This window comes from Pelophylax lessonae, assembly GCF_965119305.1.
Source record: "Pelophylax lessonae genome assembly, chromosome: 1".
NCBI lineage: Eukaryota > Metazoa > Chordata > Amphibia > Anura > Ranidae > Pelophylax > Pelophylax lessonae.
In genome coordinates this window covers 86023520-86036485 of record NC_138768.1, presented here as the reverse complement: position 1 = coordinate 86036485, position 12966 = coordinate 86023520, and the positions used below count along the sequence as shown (strand labels likewise).

General features: G+C 43.2%; 1 protein-coding gene across 1 annotated transcript in view; it reads left to right on the top strand.

The window, feature by feature from the left end:
• The window catches only part of OXCT1 (3-oxoacid CoA-transferase 1), a 261457-nt gene that overhangs the window by 239134 nt on the left and 9357 nt on the right, over positions 1-12966 (top strand). Inside the window, exon 16 of the mRNA XM_082251643.1 lies at positions 11418-11519. Within this exon, the coding sequence (XP_082107769.1) occupies positions 11418-11519 (102 nt within the window). The remainder of the gene's footprint in view (positions 1-11417; positions 11520-12966) is intronic.

Sequence of the window (12966 nt, the reverse complement as noted above, 5' to 3'; positions counted from 1 at the left end):
CGTAAGTGTGTAAAAAGTGCCCACCAGTGTTCCCACCAGTGTTCCCACCAGTGTTCCCACCAGTGTTCCCACCAGTGTTCCCACCAGTGTTCCCACCAGTGTGCCATCAGTGTGCCCACCAGTGCCCACCAGTGTGCCCACCAGTGCCCACCAGTGTGCCCACCTGTGCCCATCAGTGCCTGCCCAGTGCTCATCACTGCCGCCCAGTGCTCATCAGTGCCGCCCAGTGCCCACCAGTGTGCCCATAAGTGCCCGTCCAGTGCTCATCAGTGCCGTCCAGTGCTCATCAGTGCCGTCCAGTGCTCATCAGTGCCGTCCAGTGCTCATCAGTGCCGCCCAGTGCTCATCAGTGCCGCCCAGTGCTCATCAGTGCCGCCCAGTGCTCATAAGTGTGCCTAGTGCCCACCAGTGCTCATCAGTGCCGTCCAGTGCTCATCAGTGCCGTCCAGTGCTCATCAGTGCCGTCCAGTGCTCATCAGTGCCGTCCAGTGCTCATCAGTGCCGTCCAGTGCTCATCAGTGCCGTCCAGTGCTCATCAGTGCCGTCCAGTGCTCATCAGTGCCGCCCAGTGCTCATCAGTGCCGCCCAGTGCTCATAAGTGTGCTCATCAGTGCCGCCCAGTGCTCATCAGTGCCGCCCAGTGCTCATCAGTGCCGCCCAGTGCTCATCAGTGCCGCCCAGTGCTCATCAGTGCCGCCCAGTGCTCATCAGTGCCGCCCAGTGCTCATCAGTGCCGCCCAGTGCTCATCAGTGCCGCCCAGTGCTCATCAGTGCCGCCCAGTGCTCATCAGTGCCGCCCAGTGCTCATCAGTGCGCTCATCAGTGTCGCCCAGTGCTCATCAGTGTCGCCCAGTGCTCATCAGTGTCGCCCAGTGCTCATCAGTGTCGCCCAGTGCTCATCAGTGTCGCCCAGTGCTCATCAGTGTCGCCCAGTGCTCATCAGTGTCGCCCAGTGCTCATCAGTGTCGCCCAGTGCTCATCAGTGTCGCCCAGTGCTCATCAGTGTCGCCCAGTGCTCACCAGTGTGCTCATCAGTGCCGCCCAATGCTCATCAGTGCCGCCCAGTGCTCATCAGTGCCGCCCAGTGCTCATAAGTGTGCCCATCAGTGCCGCCCAGTGCTCATCAGTGTCACCGTGCCCATCAGTGTCACCAACGATGGCAAAAAAAATTTTCTCAGCCGAGGAGGCCTTCAATATAATCAGTGAGGACATGGACAGGGAGCTTTCTGCTTCGGAATCTTCGGAGTCAGAGTCTGACTCCGAAGTAAATTACGAGCCGGTCATTAGCAGCGGGACGCAGACCGACTCCGACGAGGAGGAATACTGCCCGCCTGCCAAACGAAGGCGTTCTGGTGAGGAGGAGGCAGTGCCATCCACCAGCTCCGCGGTGCCATCCACCAGCTCCGCAGTGCCATCCACCAGCTCCGCAGTACCATCCACCAGCACCACAGTGCCTCGGCAAGAAAGGCCAAGCTCAAGTGGGGTGTCACCTCGCCCCCAAAGGGTTAGGACCAACGCCAGCCTTCCCTATGCCCTTCTGAACCCCCTGTGGCTTCCTCCCAACTCAGGAGAAGCCATCATCCCCCCTTTCACTGCCCAGCCAGGAGTCCAGGTCAACACTGAGAACTTTGCCCCAATTGACTACTTCCGTTTAATTTTTACGGAGGACCTGCTGACGTCCATTGTGGCCCAGTGCAACCTGTATGCACATCAATTTATCCAGAGTAACCCCACATCTTTTTATTCCCGTCCCTTTGAGTGGAGAGACCTAACGGTGGAGGAGTTCAAGATATTTTTAGGCCTCACCCTCAACATGGGACTCAATAAAAAAAACGAACTGCAAGCATATTGGTCAACCAAACCAATCTACCATATGCCCATCTACTCTGCAGTAATGCCCAGGGCCAGGTATCTGATGATCATGAGGTTCCTACATTTCAACGACAATACCCAGTGCCCTCCCCGAAATTCCCCAGCATTTGACAAGCTGTTCAAAATTCGGCCACTTCTAAATTATTTTTCAGAAATATTCCCTCAATTATTTACCCCAGACCAAAATATATGTGTGGATGAGTCCCTTGTGAAATTTACTGGCAGGCTGGGCATCAAACAATTCATTCCCAGCAAACGGGCCCGCTATGGGGTGAAGCTTTACAAACTTTGTGACCGAGCCACAGGGTACACCTATGCCTTCAGGGTGTACGAAGGGAAGGACACCCAGCTGCATCCCCCTGAATGTCCGGACTACATGGGATCAAGCGGGAAAGTCGTTTGGGACCTCATTTACCCCCTCCTTGAAAAAGGCTACCACCTGTACGTAGACCATTTCTACACCAGTTTGCCCCTGTTCCGAAACCTTCACAGAAAGAAGACTCCTGCATGTGGCACGGTCCGAAAAAACCGGAAAGGCTTTCCTCAAAGGCTAGTAAACACCAAGCTGAGAAGAGGGGAGACGGCGAGTCTGAGAAATGAGGAAGTTCTGGCTGTGAAGTGGAGGGACAGAAGAGACGTGTACATGTTGTCTTCGATCCACAATGACAACTATGTGGAATCCCGACGAAGGAATGGCCCAGTCCGAAAGCCAACATGTGTACATGAGTACAACTTATTCATGGGGGGAGTGGATTTCAACGACCAAATGATGGAACCCTATCTACCCACAAGACGTACCTATCATTGGTACAAAAAAGTAGCAATTTATATTTTTCATTTGGCCATATACAATTCCTACATTTTATACCGCAAATCCACCGAAAGCCCCCAACCCTTCCTTTATTACCTGGAGGAAATCTTCACAACCCTCATATTTCCAAACGGCCCACCAGAAAACATTAGATCTGACGTAATAAGCAGACTGTCTGAACGCCATTTTCCAAGTAAAATCCCTCCCACACAAAGAGACCAAAAACGGCAGAAAAAATGTAGGGTGTGTACCAAGGCAGGAATTCGAAAAGACACCCGCTATTACTGTCCCCAGTGTCCTTCCCAACCAGGCCTCTGTGTAGACGACTGTTTCCGCCGTTACCATACTTGTCTAAATTATTAGTATGGTAAACGTAGTCCTCCGCTTTCACCCCTTATGCCACTGTATACTCCTGAAATGACCCTGGACTGTTATACAACGACGCCTTTGCCTGCTGATTTTGTACCTATGTCTGCCTGCTCCGGAACTGACCCTGGCCTGTTTTTTGACCATGCTTCTGCCTGCTGATTCTGTTCATACCTCTGCCTGATCTGGAACTGACCCTGGACTGTTATTTGACCACGCCTTTGCCTGCCGATTTTGTACCTACCTCTGCCTGCTCTGGAACTGACCCTGGACTGTTTGACCACGATTTTTGCCTGCCTCTGGAAGTAGTGGGATTCATACCACAGGGGTCTCGCATATGTGAGGGGACCAGAAATGTTTTTCTGGATGAAGAAAACAATTTTTTTTGTTTTTCTTCTTCTCAGATTAGGGTCTGGATCCCGGAGGCTTCAAAGCGATTTGGGTGGGAGAAGCCTCTACCCCTGTCCCCATTCTATCCCGACAGAGGCCCTACTTCTGCCTGCAGGACTTACTGCCATCATGCCTCTGCCTGCCGCATGCACTGACACTGGACTGGTATCCTTGCCTGGAGAATTGCATGCACTGTTGCTGATCAAGTCCCTGCCTGCTGCCTGGACTCAACTCCTGTGGAGAACTGCGCTTCTAAAACTACAGGTAAGCTTTTGTTTACCCTTTGCTCAGCAGAATGTATTGTGGGGTGTAATTCATGGTAATTCATGGTATGTGCATGCTATGTGTCTTTGCATGTTGGGCCTCTGTATGTGACCTGACTGCGTAAAAGTCTCACACATGTGGTATCGCCATGCTCAGGAGGAGTAGCAGAATGTATTTTGGGGTGTCATTTTTGCTATGTACATGCTATGTGTTGGAAATATCTTATAAATGGACAACTTTGTGTAAAAAAAATGCGTTTTCATTTTTTTTCCACATTTTCCGAAAGATTCTGGAAAAAAATGACATGTTCAAAAGACTCATTATGCCTCATAGAATATACGTTGGGGTGTTTGCTTTCCAAAATGGGGTCATTTAGTGGGCTTTTTCATTGTGCTGGTGCTCCAGGGCCTTCAAAAGTGTAATAGGTGGTTGAGAAATGAAAAGTGTATTTTATGCTCCGAGAACGCCTGGAGGTGCTACTTCAATGTTGGACCTCTGTATGTGGCCTGGCTGTAAAAAAGTCTCACACATGTGGTATCGCCATACTCAGGAGGAGTAGCAGAATGTATTTTGGGGGGTCATTTTTGCTATGTACATGCTATGTGTTGGAAATATCTTATAAATGGACAACTTTGTGTAAAAAAAAATGCGTTTTCATTTTTTTTCCACATTTTCCGAAAGATTCTGGAAAAAAATGACATGTTCAAAAGACTCATTATGCCTCATAGATTATACGTTGGGGTGTTTGCTTTCCAAAATGGGGTCATTTAGTGGGCTTTTTCATTGTGCTGGTGCTCCAGGGCCTTCAAAAGTGTAATAGGTGGTTGAGAAATGAAAAGTGTATTTTATGCTCCGAGAACGCCTGGAGGTGCTACTTCAATGTTGGACCTCTGTATGTGGCCAGGCTGTAAAAAAGTCTCTCACATGTGGTATCGCCATACTCAGGAGGAGTAGCAGAATGTGTTTTGGGGTGTAGTTGTAAGTATTCATATGCCATGTGAGAGAAATAACCTGTTGAATATGACAATTTTGTAAAAAAAAAAAAAAAAAAAAATTTATTTTGCAAAGAATTGTGGGAAAAAATGACAACTTCAAAAAACTCACCATGCCTCTTATTAAATACCTTGGAATGTCTTCTTTCCAAAAAGGGGTCATTTGGGGGTCATTTGTACTTTCCTGGCTTGTTAGGGTCTCAAGAAGTGAGATAGGCTGTCAGTACATTAGGTGTGATCAATTTTCAATGATTAGCACCATAACTTGTAGACTCTCTAACTTTCACGCAGACCAAATAATGTACACTTATTTGGGTTATTTTTACCAAAGATATGTAGAAGTATACATTTTGGCCAAAATTTATGAAGAAAAATTACTAATTTGCAAAATTTTATAACAGAAACTAAAAAAAAAACGTTTTTTTTTTAAATTTGCGGTCTTTTTTCATTTATAGCGCACAAAATAAAAAGCCCAGCGGTGAATAAATACCATCAAAAGAAAGCTCTATTTCTATGAAAAAAAGGACGAAAAATTTATATGGGTTGAGTGTTGCATGACCGCGCAATTGTCATTCAAAGTGTGAGAGCACTGAAAGCTAAAAATTGGTCTGGATGGGAAGGGGGTTTAAGTGCAAAGTAGGCAAGTGGTTAAATATACTAAGCTATTCATTGTGAAACCATAGACAGACTAAAATTGCATCACCCTCATTAGATCCTGGACTAGCACCACCATGATCTTATCTGATGAGATGTAAAAAGGGCCTCATTATTTACAACTTAAAGAGAGACAAAATCTTCTGTTGAAACTGCAAGACTTTATGTAAAAGACATTTTGTTTAAAAGAATATTGTTTAAAAGAATATGAACTCCCACTCACCCCCAAAACCAAAATAGATGCCAAGCTGCTCAAAATTTCTATGTATGTAACTGAATATATATGGCCTTTTTATAATTCCATTTTATTTTTTATAATCTCCCCAATAATCCGGACAACACATTTGAGGTGAATCGGGGAATCTGCTCCTCTGTTCCATTCTGATAATGGGGATTTCTCTGCTCTCAGAATACACTGGCACGCGTGGCAGACAATTGACTGCAGTATGGATTGAACACCCTGCTTAACTCGCTGAATTTAGATTCATCTATGGTCCGCTTTAGTCTATGGCATGCAGGTCCCATGCATGCAGTGCTGAAATCCTAGAAAAATCAGTTTTTACTGTTTTTGTAATGTTTAAAGTATATCTAAGGAAGTACTTTTTTTTTTTTTTTTTTTTTGTCTGTATTCTCGTTAAGGAGATTCACCCTCTTTATCCTTTTTACCATTTGATAGAAAGTAAAAAAAAAAAAAATCCCAAATTTGGTTTGTCCCCAGACAAGTAATTGTGGGAAATCTTTCAATGGGGACACTAGTTCTGGTGATCTGGGGTTCCCTTAATTTGCAGGGATTTCTTCTCACTTCCTGTTTGCTTATGGGAATGGAAGTGAAGGGAAATCTCTGCAATAGGACACAGATTGGGGGGGGGGGATAAATCTGACAGGGATTATAACCTTCCCTTTCTCTATCCAAAATGGGGGGGGGGGAAAGCTTTTCCTATAGTTCTACTTTAATTAGAAAATAGAAGAAAAAGAAATGGGGACTTTATAGGCACCGGTATTAAAAAAGTATATATTTTATTGAAAAAAAAAATCACAAAGATATATTTGGAAAGAAACATAACAAAAATATACAGAAAATTCATATATATAACATACAGTGGGAGTCGGCGGTAAGCCTCAAGACCATGTGCAAATGAGATCGCACAACCTACTAGGTAGACAAAGTTATAACAACAATGACATACATCACAGAATAACCTGTGTTACATAAGACGGCCAGGTAGAGGGATAGTGGCCGTCTCCAAAGGTCGTCTGTACAGTATAGGTGATCAGATGTTGACTTAAATCCCAGTTGCCCTACATGTTTCGCTTAACATAGTAAGCTTCTTCTGGAGCACGTGATGTAAGCAAACATCATCTGTATAACGACAAAACATTAATAATAAATATCCTGGTATATACATAGACACATAGGCCTGAACATATGCATGGAAGTTGTTATATAGCCATACATCTGAATACAGATGTCAGTAAACCAAAACATATGATTACATTCTGAGGCTGGATTGAAAAACCCTTGTTCTACTTTAACTTCAAGTGATGAACACATCTGCATACTGGAAGTGCACTACGCTTTTTTTCAGCCTTTTTGTAAAAAAATTTACTTTTCCAATGTAATTTTATGATGCCAAAACCACTGTAACATACCAAAAATTCCTGTTCTGCTGTGTAAAACCCAATCAATGTACTGTACTTATAATTATTATACCTCCGTACACATTGCTCAATTGTGTTATCCTGGTACTATTATCTACTATTATTCAACTGCGCAATAAATTCATCATTAACATAAAGTGCTCCTGTGCATGAATAATTTCAAACAAAAAAATACAAAAATCTTCTTATCCTATTAAAGAATTCAAACCTAATAGGCCATATCCAAACTGTCCAATTGCTTTCCAATGCTGTTCCTCTGTAAATCAGTGATGTTGCTTCTCAAAAGTGATCTGTGCTCAAAGTGCCAAAAAATTGTATACATTCTATTCTCCTCCATTGTGCATCACCACCACACTTGTACACTCACCAGATGACCATGACCTCTGCGGAAAGAGTATGGTCAAAATGTGCTTCTATCCCCCCCCAAGAAGTTAAATCTAGGCAGCAGCTTTTCCACTCCAGAGTAAACATCGCCATAAAATGGAAGAGAAGTGTAATATAATATAGAACCTTTTTTTATTTAAATACAATCTAAAAAAAAATTAATATATGCACTTACATTATAAAGTGCATTCCCCTTACATACCCAAGTTGAATCGCTTTTGTATTAACCATGCTCCTACAGTATATCTACACTGCTCAAAAAATTAAAGGAACGCTTTTTAATCCGAGTATAGCAAGTCACATAAATTCCTGGGATATTGATCTGGTCAGTTAAGTAGCAGAGGGGGTTGGTAATCCGTTTCAACTGCTTTGGTGTTAATGAAATTAACAGGTGCACTAGATGGGCAACAATGAGATGACCTCCAAAACAGGAATGGTTTTACGGGTGGAGGCAACTGACCTTTCTTTTTCTGATTTATTTTTCACTAGTTTTACATTTGGCTAGGGTAAGTTTTACTACTGTTAGCATGAGGCGATACCTGGACCCTATAGAGGTTGCACAGGCAGTTCAACTCATACAGTCCAGGATGGCACATTAATACGTGCCATTGCCAGAAGGTTTGCTGTCTCCCACAGCACAGTCTCGAGCATGGAGGAGATTCCAGGAGACAGGCAGTTTCTCTAGGAGAGCTGGACAGGGCTGTAGAAGTCCTTAACCCATCAGCAGGACCGGTATCTGCTTCTTTTTGCAAGAAGGAACAGGATGAGCACTGCTAGAGTTCTACAAAATGACCTCCAGCAGGCGGCTGGTGTGAAAGTCTAAACAAACGATCAGAAACAGACTTTGTGCGGCTGGCCTGAGGACTGTGCGGCTGGCCTGAGGACTGGACTGTAATGATCACCTGTGCTAGACACCGAACGAGGCGGCCATGTTGTTCGATTTGCTTATAGGACGCCATGACAGTTTACAAAAGACCCTCACTCACACAGCCCCTCTCCCCGAGCTAAATTCCTGGAATGAAGAGAGTTTTGACTTCAAACAAGCCGTTATCTGAACAGATGTCTGGACGGATATCTGTTCTGATACTCAGGCTGGTCGTAAAGCCATAACCGGGCAAAGAAGGATAATGGTTAATGGGTCGTAAAACGGAGCCGTTCAAGAGCTCTGTTGAACACATTTACTCACAAATTCATAACTTTAAACACAAACAAGATATGTCTCTAGAAAGTGTATAGTTAAATGCAAAATAAAATACTGAACGGAACGAGATCATACATGACCACGTTAGCTCCTATGTAAGACAAGCTAGCTGTCACATGCCTTACGGGTCAGAGGTTACTTTGAGATAGCCTGTGTTTGGTATCTATGGATATAAAATTCAATGCTGCACAATCAGTTTCAAGAAGGCAACTGGTAGATATTGAAAGATATGAATTATGTTATAAGTCTGTCCTATACGGGAGGTTCCTTGGTATTGTTGTAAACCTTAGGGCAGCCTATGGCCACTGTGTTTATTGGTCAGGGGCCTCTGTTAACACCCCCTGTGGTCTCAGAGAAAGAGAGAAGCAGATGGGGTTAGTGTTCTCATGGTAACATCAAGAAGGAACATCTATCAAGTTTGAGAACCGATCACAACTAGCTCAGCTTCTGAACTCTGGTAACACCAAGGACATTGAATATAAGTATCCTTACTTCTCAATTGTTCTCATTTCTAAAGTGCTGAATTGTCTATTTCTTTGAAACACTTTTTCTGTAAATATTTTTCTTGCACCAATTTTAACCTTTTTATTAAACTTTATTTTGAAAAGTTTTAATCTTGTCCCTAAGCTCTTAATGCAAACTAAACCTGTCTCTTGCAGAGTGCTACTGTATAGAATAAGTCCTCAGAACATTCCTGTCTGTGGTGACAGTGCTTGTTACAGACGATTATTCCAACATCATAATTGGTATTTCTAAAGTTAAGGGCTTCCTCCGGCTCTGAAAATAAATAGAGGTGTGGCAGTGAAAGGGTTAATTGCTTAATTGGCCCGGTGACAATCGCTCTCAGCCTGCTGGCATCTAGATTGTGGTCCCGCAAGCTGGAAAATCTTTGTGCAGGGTGCAGCTGAGAGTGGCATTGTTGCATAAGTGACGGCAGGGTGTGAGATTGGCTTGTCCTTGGTCACGAGTTAGTGAGAAGGACAGGGATCTGATACCCGCCACCGTCGCATATGACGTCCTCTAGTGAGCCCTGTGATCACTGCCTGGCACAGAGGAACTTGATTGGCATTTGCCATTGAACATCAGAATTGGAAGGTTCACCACTGGCGCCCTTTGCTTTTCACAGATGAGAGCAGGTTCACCCTGAGCATGTGACAGGGTCTGGAGTAGTCATGGAGAATGTTTTTCTGCCTGTAACATCGTTCAGCATGACCGGTTTGGTGGTCCATCAGTGTTGGTCTGGGGAAGCATATCCATGGAGAGACGCACAGATGTCTAAAGGCTAGACAATGGCACTCTGACTGCCATTAGGTATAGGGATAAAATCCTTGGACCAATTGTCGGACCCTACGCTAGTGCAGTGGGTCCTTGGTTCCTCCTGGTGTACAAAAAAGCCCGGCCTCATGTGGGGAGTATGCTGCCAGTTCCTGGAGGATGAACGAATTAATACCATTGAATAGACCCCATGTTCACCTGATCTAAATGCAATAGAACACATCTGGGACATTGTTTCAATCCATCCGATGCCACCAGGTTGCACCTCAGTCTGTTCAGAAACTCATTCATAACCTGGTCAAGATCTGGGAAGAAATACCCCAGGACACATCTTTCTCATTAGGAGCATGCCCCGACATTGTCAGGCATGCATACAAACTACTGAGTACTATTTTGAGTTGCTGTTATGAAATTTCAGCAAAATGGACTAGCCTGCTGCATTATTTTTTCACTTTGATTTTTAGTGTCTTTGAATTCAGCCCTCTATAGGTTGATAATTTTAATTTCCATCAAACAATGTGGCATTCTTTCGTTCCCAACAGATTACCAGTCCACCAGTCCATATCATATTTTTCCACATTGAGATCTGATGTTTTTTTTTTTTTTTTTTTAAAGTGTTCCTTAAATTTTTTTGGGCAATGTAAATACTCACTATATTTTGAACATAGAGAGGTCATGGTCATCTGGTGAGTGTACAAGTGTGGTGGTGATGCATGGGGGAGAATAAAACACGGAATAGAACATATGTATACAAATTATGGGCACTTTGAGCACTGAGCACTTTGAGAAGTGACCTCACTGATTGATTTACAGAGGAACAGCATTGGAAAGCAATTAGGCACTTTGTACATAGATTATTTTATGTTTGCGTTCACTAATGAGATAGGAAAGACTTTTTTTCTTTTTGTTTGAAATTATTTATGCACAGGAGCACTTAATGTGAATAATGAATTTGTTTCACAGTCAATAACACCAGGATAACACAATTGAGTGCTGTGTACTGAAGTTTGACAAAACCACTGTAAGCTGCATTGGCTGCAATAATAAATACAATTAAAAACAAAACTCCAAATGAAGGAATCTCACCCTTCCTGCTGCGTTCTGTAGATTGTTCACCTTGATGTCACCAGCATCCAAGCTGCATCGAACATTGAATACAGAATTGGATCAACTAAGCTGTTTATGCTTTAGTTCAGTATGCATTGCTCTAAAGGGGATTTTATAAAATCTGGCATTATTGGCAGCCAAATAGGTTTAAAGATATGCCTATACTTTTTAAATCTGCCATATTCACCTTAAATCTGCTCAAGCTGTAATGTGTGAATATTGCTTTAGTGTGTTTGGAGTAAGCCAGGCTCTTCTCTGCATGCTAATGTCTTATTTCAGGCTTATCCAGGCTCCTAGATGATTATCTTGTTATTGAGTCGGGTCCTGGCCACAGCATATTGCTTGCTGGAAAAAAAGGCAGATACCTGAAATACAAGCTGATATTTTTTCCTGACATTTCCAATCTGATAACCTGTATTTTATGTATATTTCTCTGTATTAGGCTGTCTTTGATGTGGACAAGAAGAACGGGCTAACTTTGATTGAGATCGGTGAAGGTCTTACTGTAGACGACATCAAAAAATGCACAGGCAGCGACTTTAAGGTGAGTGCTTGGTATTTAAACACCTTTTACTTGGTTCTGTGCTCTCACTGCCTTATCCAGACTAACCATTTGATAAATTTGGGGAGGATTATGAAATTCGGTGATTAAAGGAAGATGGTTTCTGTGCAAATCATGTATTCAGTGTTTACGAAGGTTATTTTATGGAAGGTTTCAAATATTTTACGGAGCGGTGTGTGTTTATGTAGAATACATGTGCTTCTTCAAAAATTTAAATATCAAAAACTTCCTTTATTTCAGTCATTCAATTCAAAAGTAAATTCATATATTTTATATAGATGCGTTACACAGTGATATATTTCAAGCATTTTTCTTTTATTTCATGCATTTTTCTTTTACTTTTGATTATCGCTTAGAGCTAGTAAAAAACCCAAGATTCATTATCTCAAACAATTTGAATTTTACATAAGACCAGTAAACATTTTTAATACAGAAATGTTGGCTCACTGAAAAGTGATTCCATGTACAGTATAGTATGCACTCAAAACTTGGTTGGGGCTCCTTTTTTACATGAATTACTGCGTCAATGCATTGGCATGGAGGCAATCAGCCTGTGGCACTGCTGAGGTGTTATGGAAGCCCGGTATCGGCCTTCCGCTCTTTTGCATTGTTGGGTATGGTGTCTCTAATCTTCCTCTTGACAGTATCCATAAAGCTGGTCAGAAGAGGGAAGCAAGAGGTGCTCCAGAATTTCCCGGTAGAGGGCTGCATTGACTTCGGACTTGATAAAACACAGTGAACCAACACCAGCAGATGACATGGCTCCCCAAATCAGCACTGACAGTAAAACCTTCACACTGGACCTAATGCAACTTGGATTCTGTGCCTTTCCAGTCTTACTCCAGACTCTGGGACCTTGATTTCCAAATGAAATGCAAACTTTTCCACAGTCCGTGATGATTTGGGGAGCCATGACATCTGCTGGTGTTGGTCCACTGTGTTTTGTCAAGTCCAAAGTCAGCGCAGCCCTCTACCGGGAAATTCTAGAGCATCTCATGCTTCCCTCTGCTGACCAGCTTTTTGGTGATGCTGTTACAAATGGGCAATTTTTGGACTTGGGGTGGAGATGCAGAGCCTTTTACAGGGCTTGTGTCTCATTCAGTTTTTAACCTACATTGTTGGACAGGTTGATTTGGTTTGTTAGCAGACTGGTCTGTGAGTATGGTTTACTTGGGGCCGGTAGTTCTCACGCACCCAATTTAAAGTCCCACTCTTTTTTCCTTTATTTCTATCACTGGGATGGAGACACAAAGCCTTTACAGGGCTTGTGTCTCATTCAAAGTCCCAAAATTGCCCATTCTTAACATACAATCAGGAATGGAGGTGCATGTTCCTCAGCCGGTTGTTTCAACACTGTGGCTATCACATAGCCATTGGATTGTCATTACTTGATTTTGCAATATACATTGAAGGCCAGTCATAGATGGGG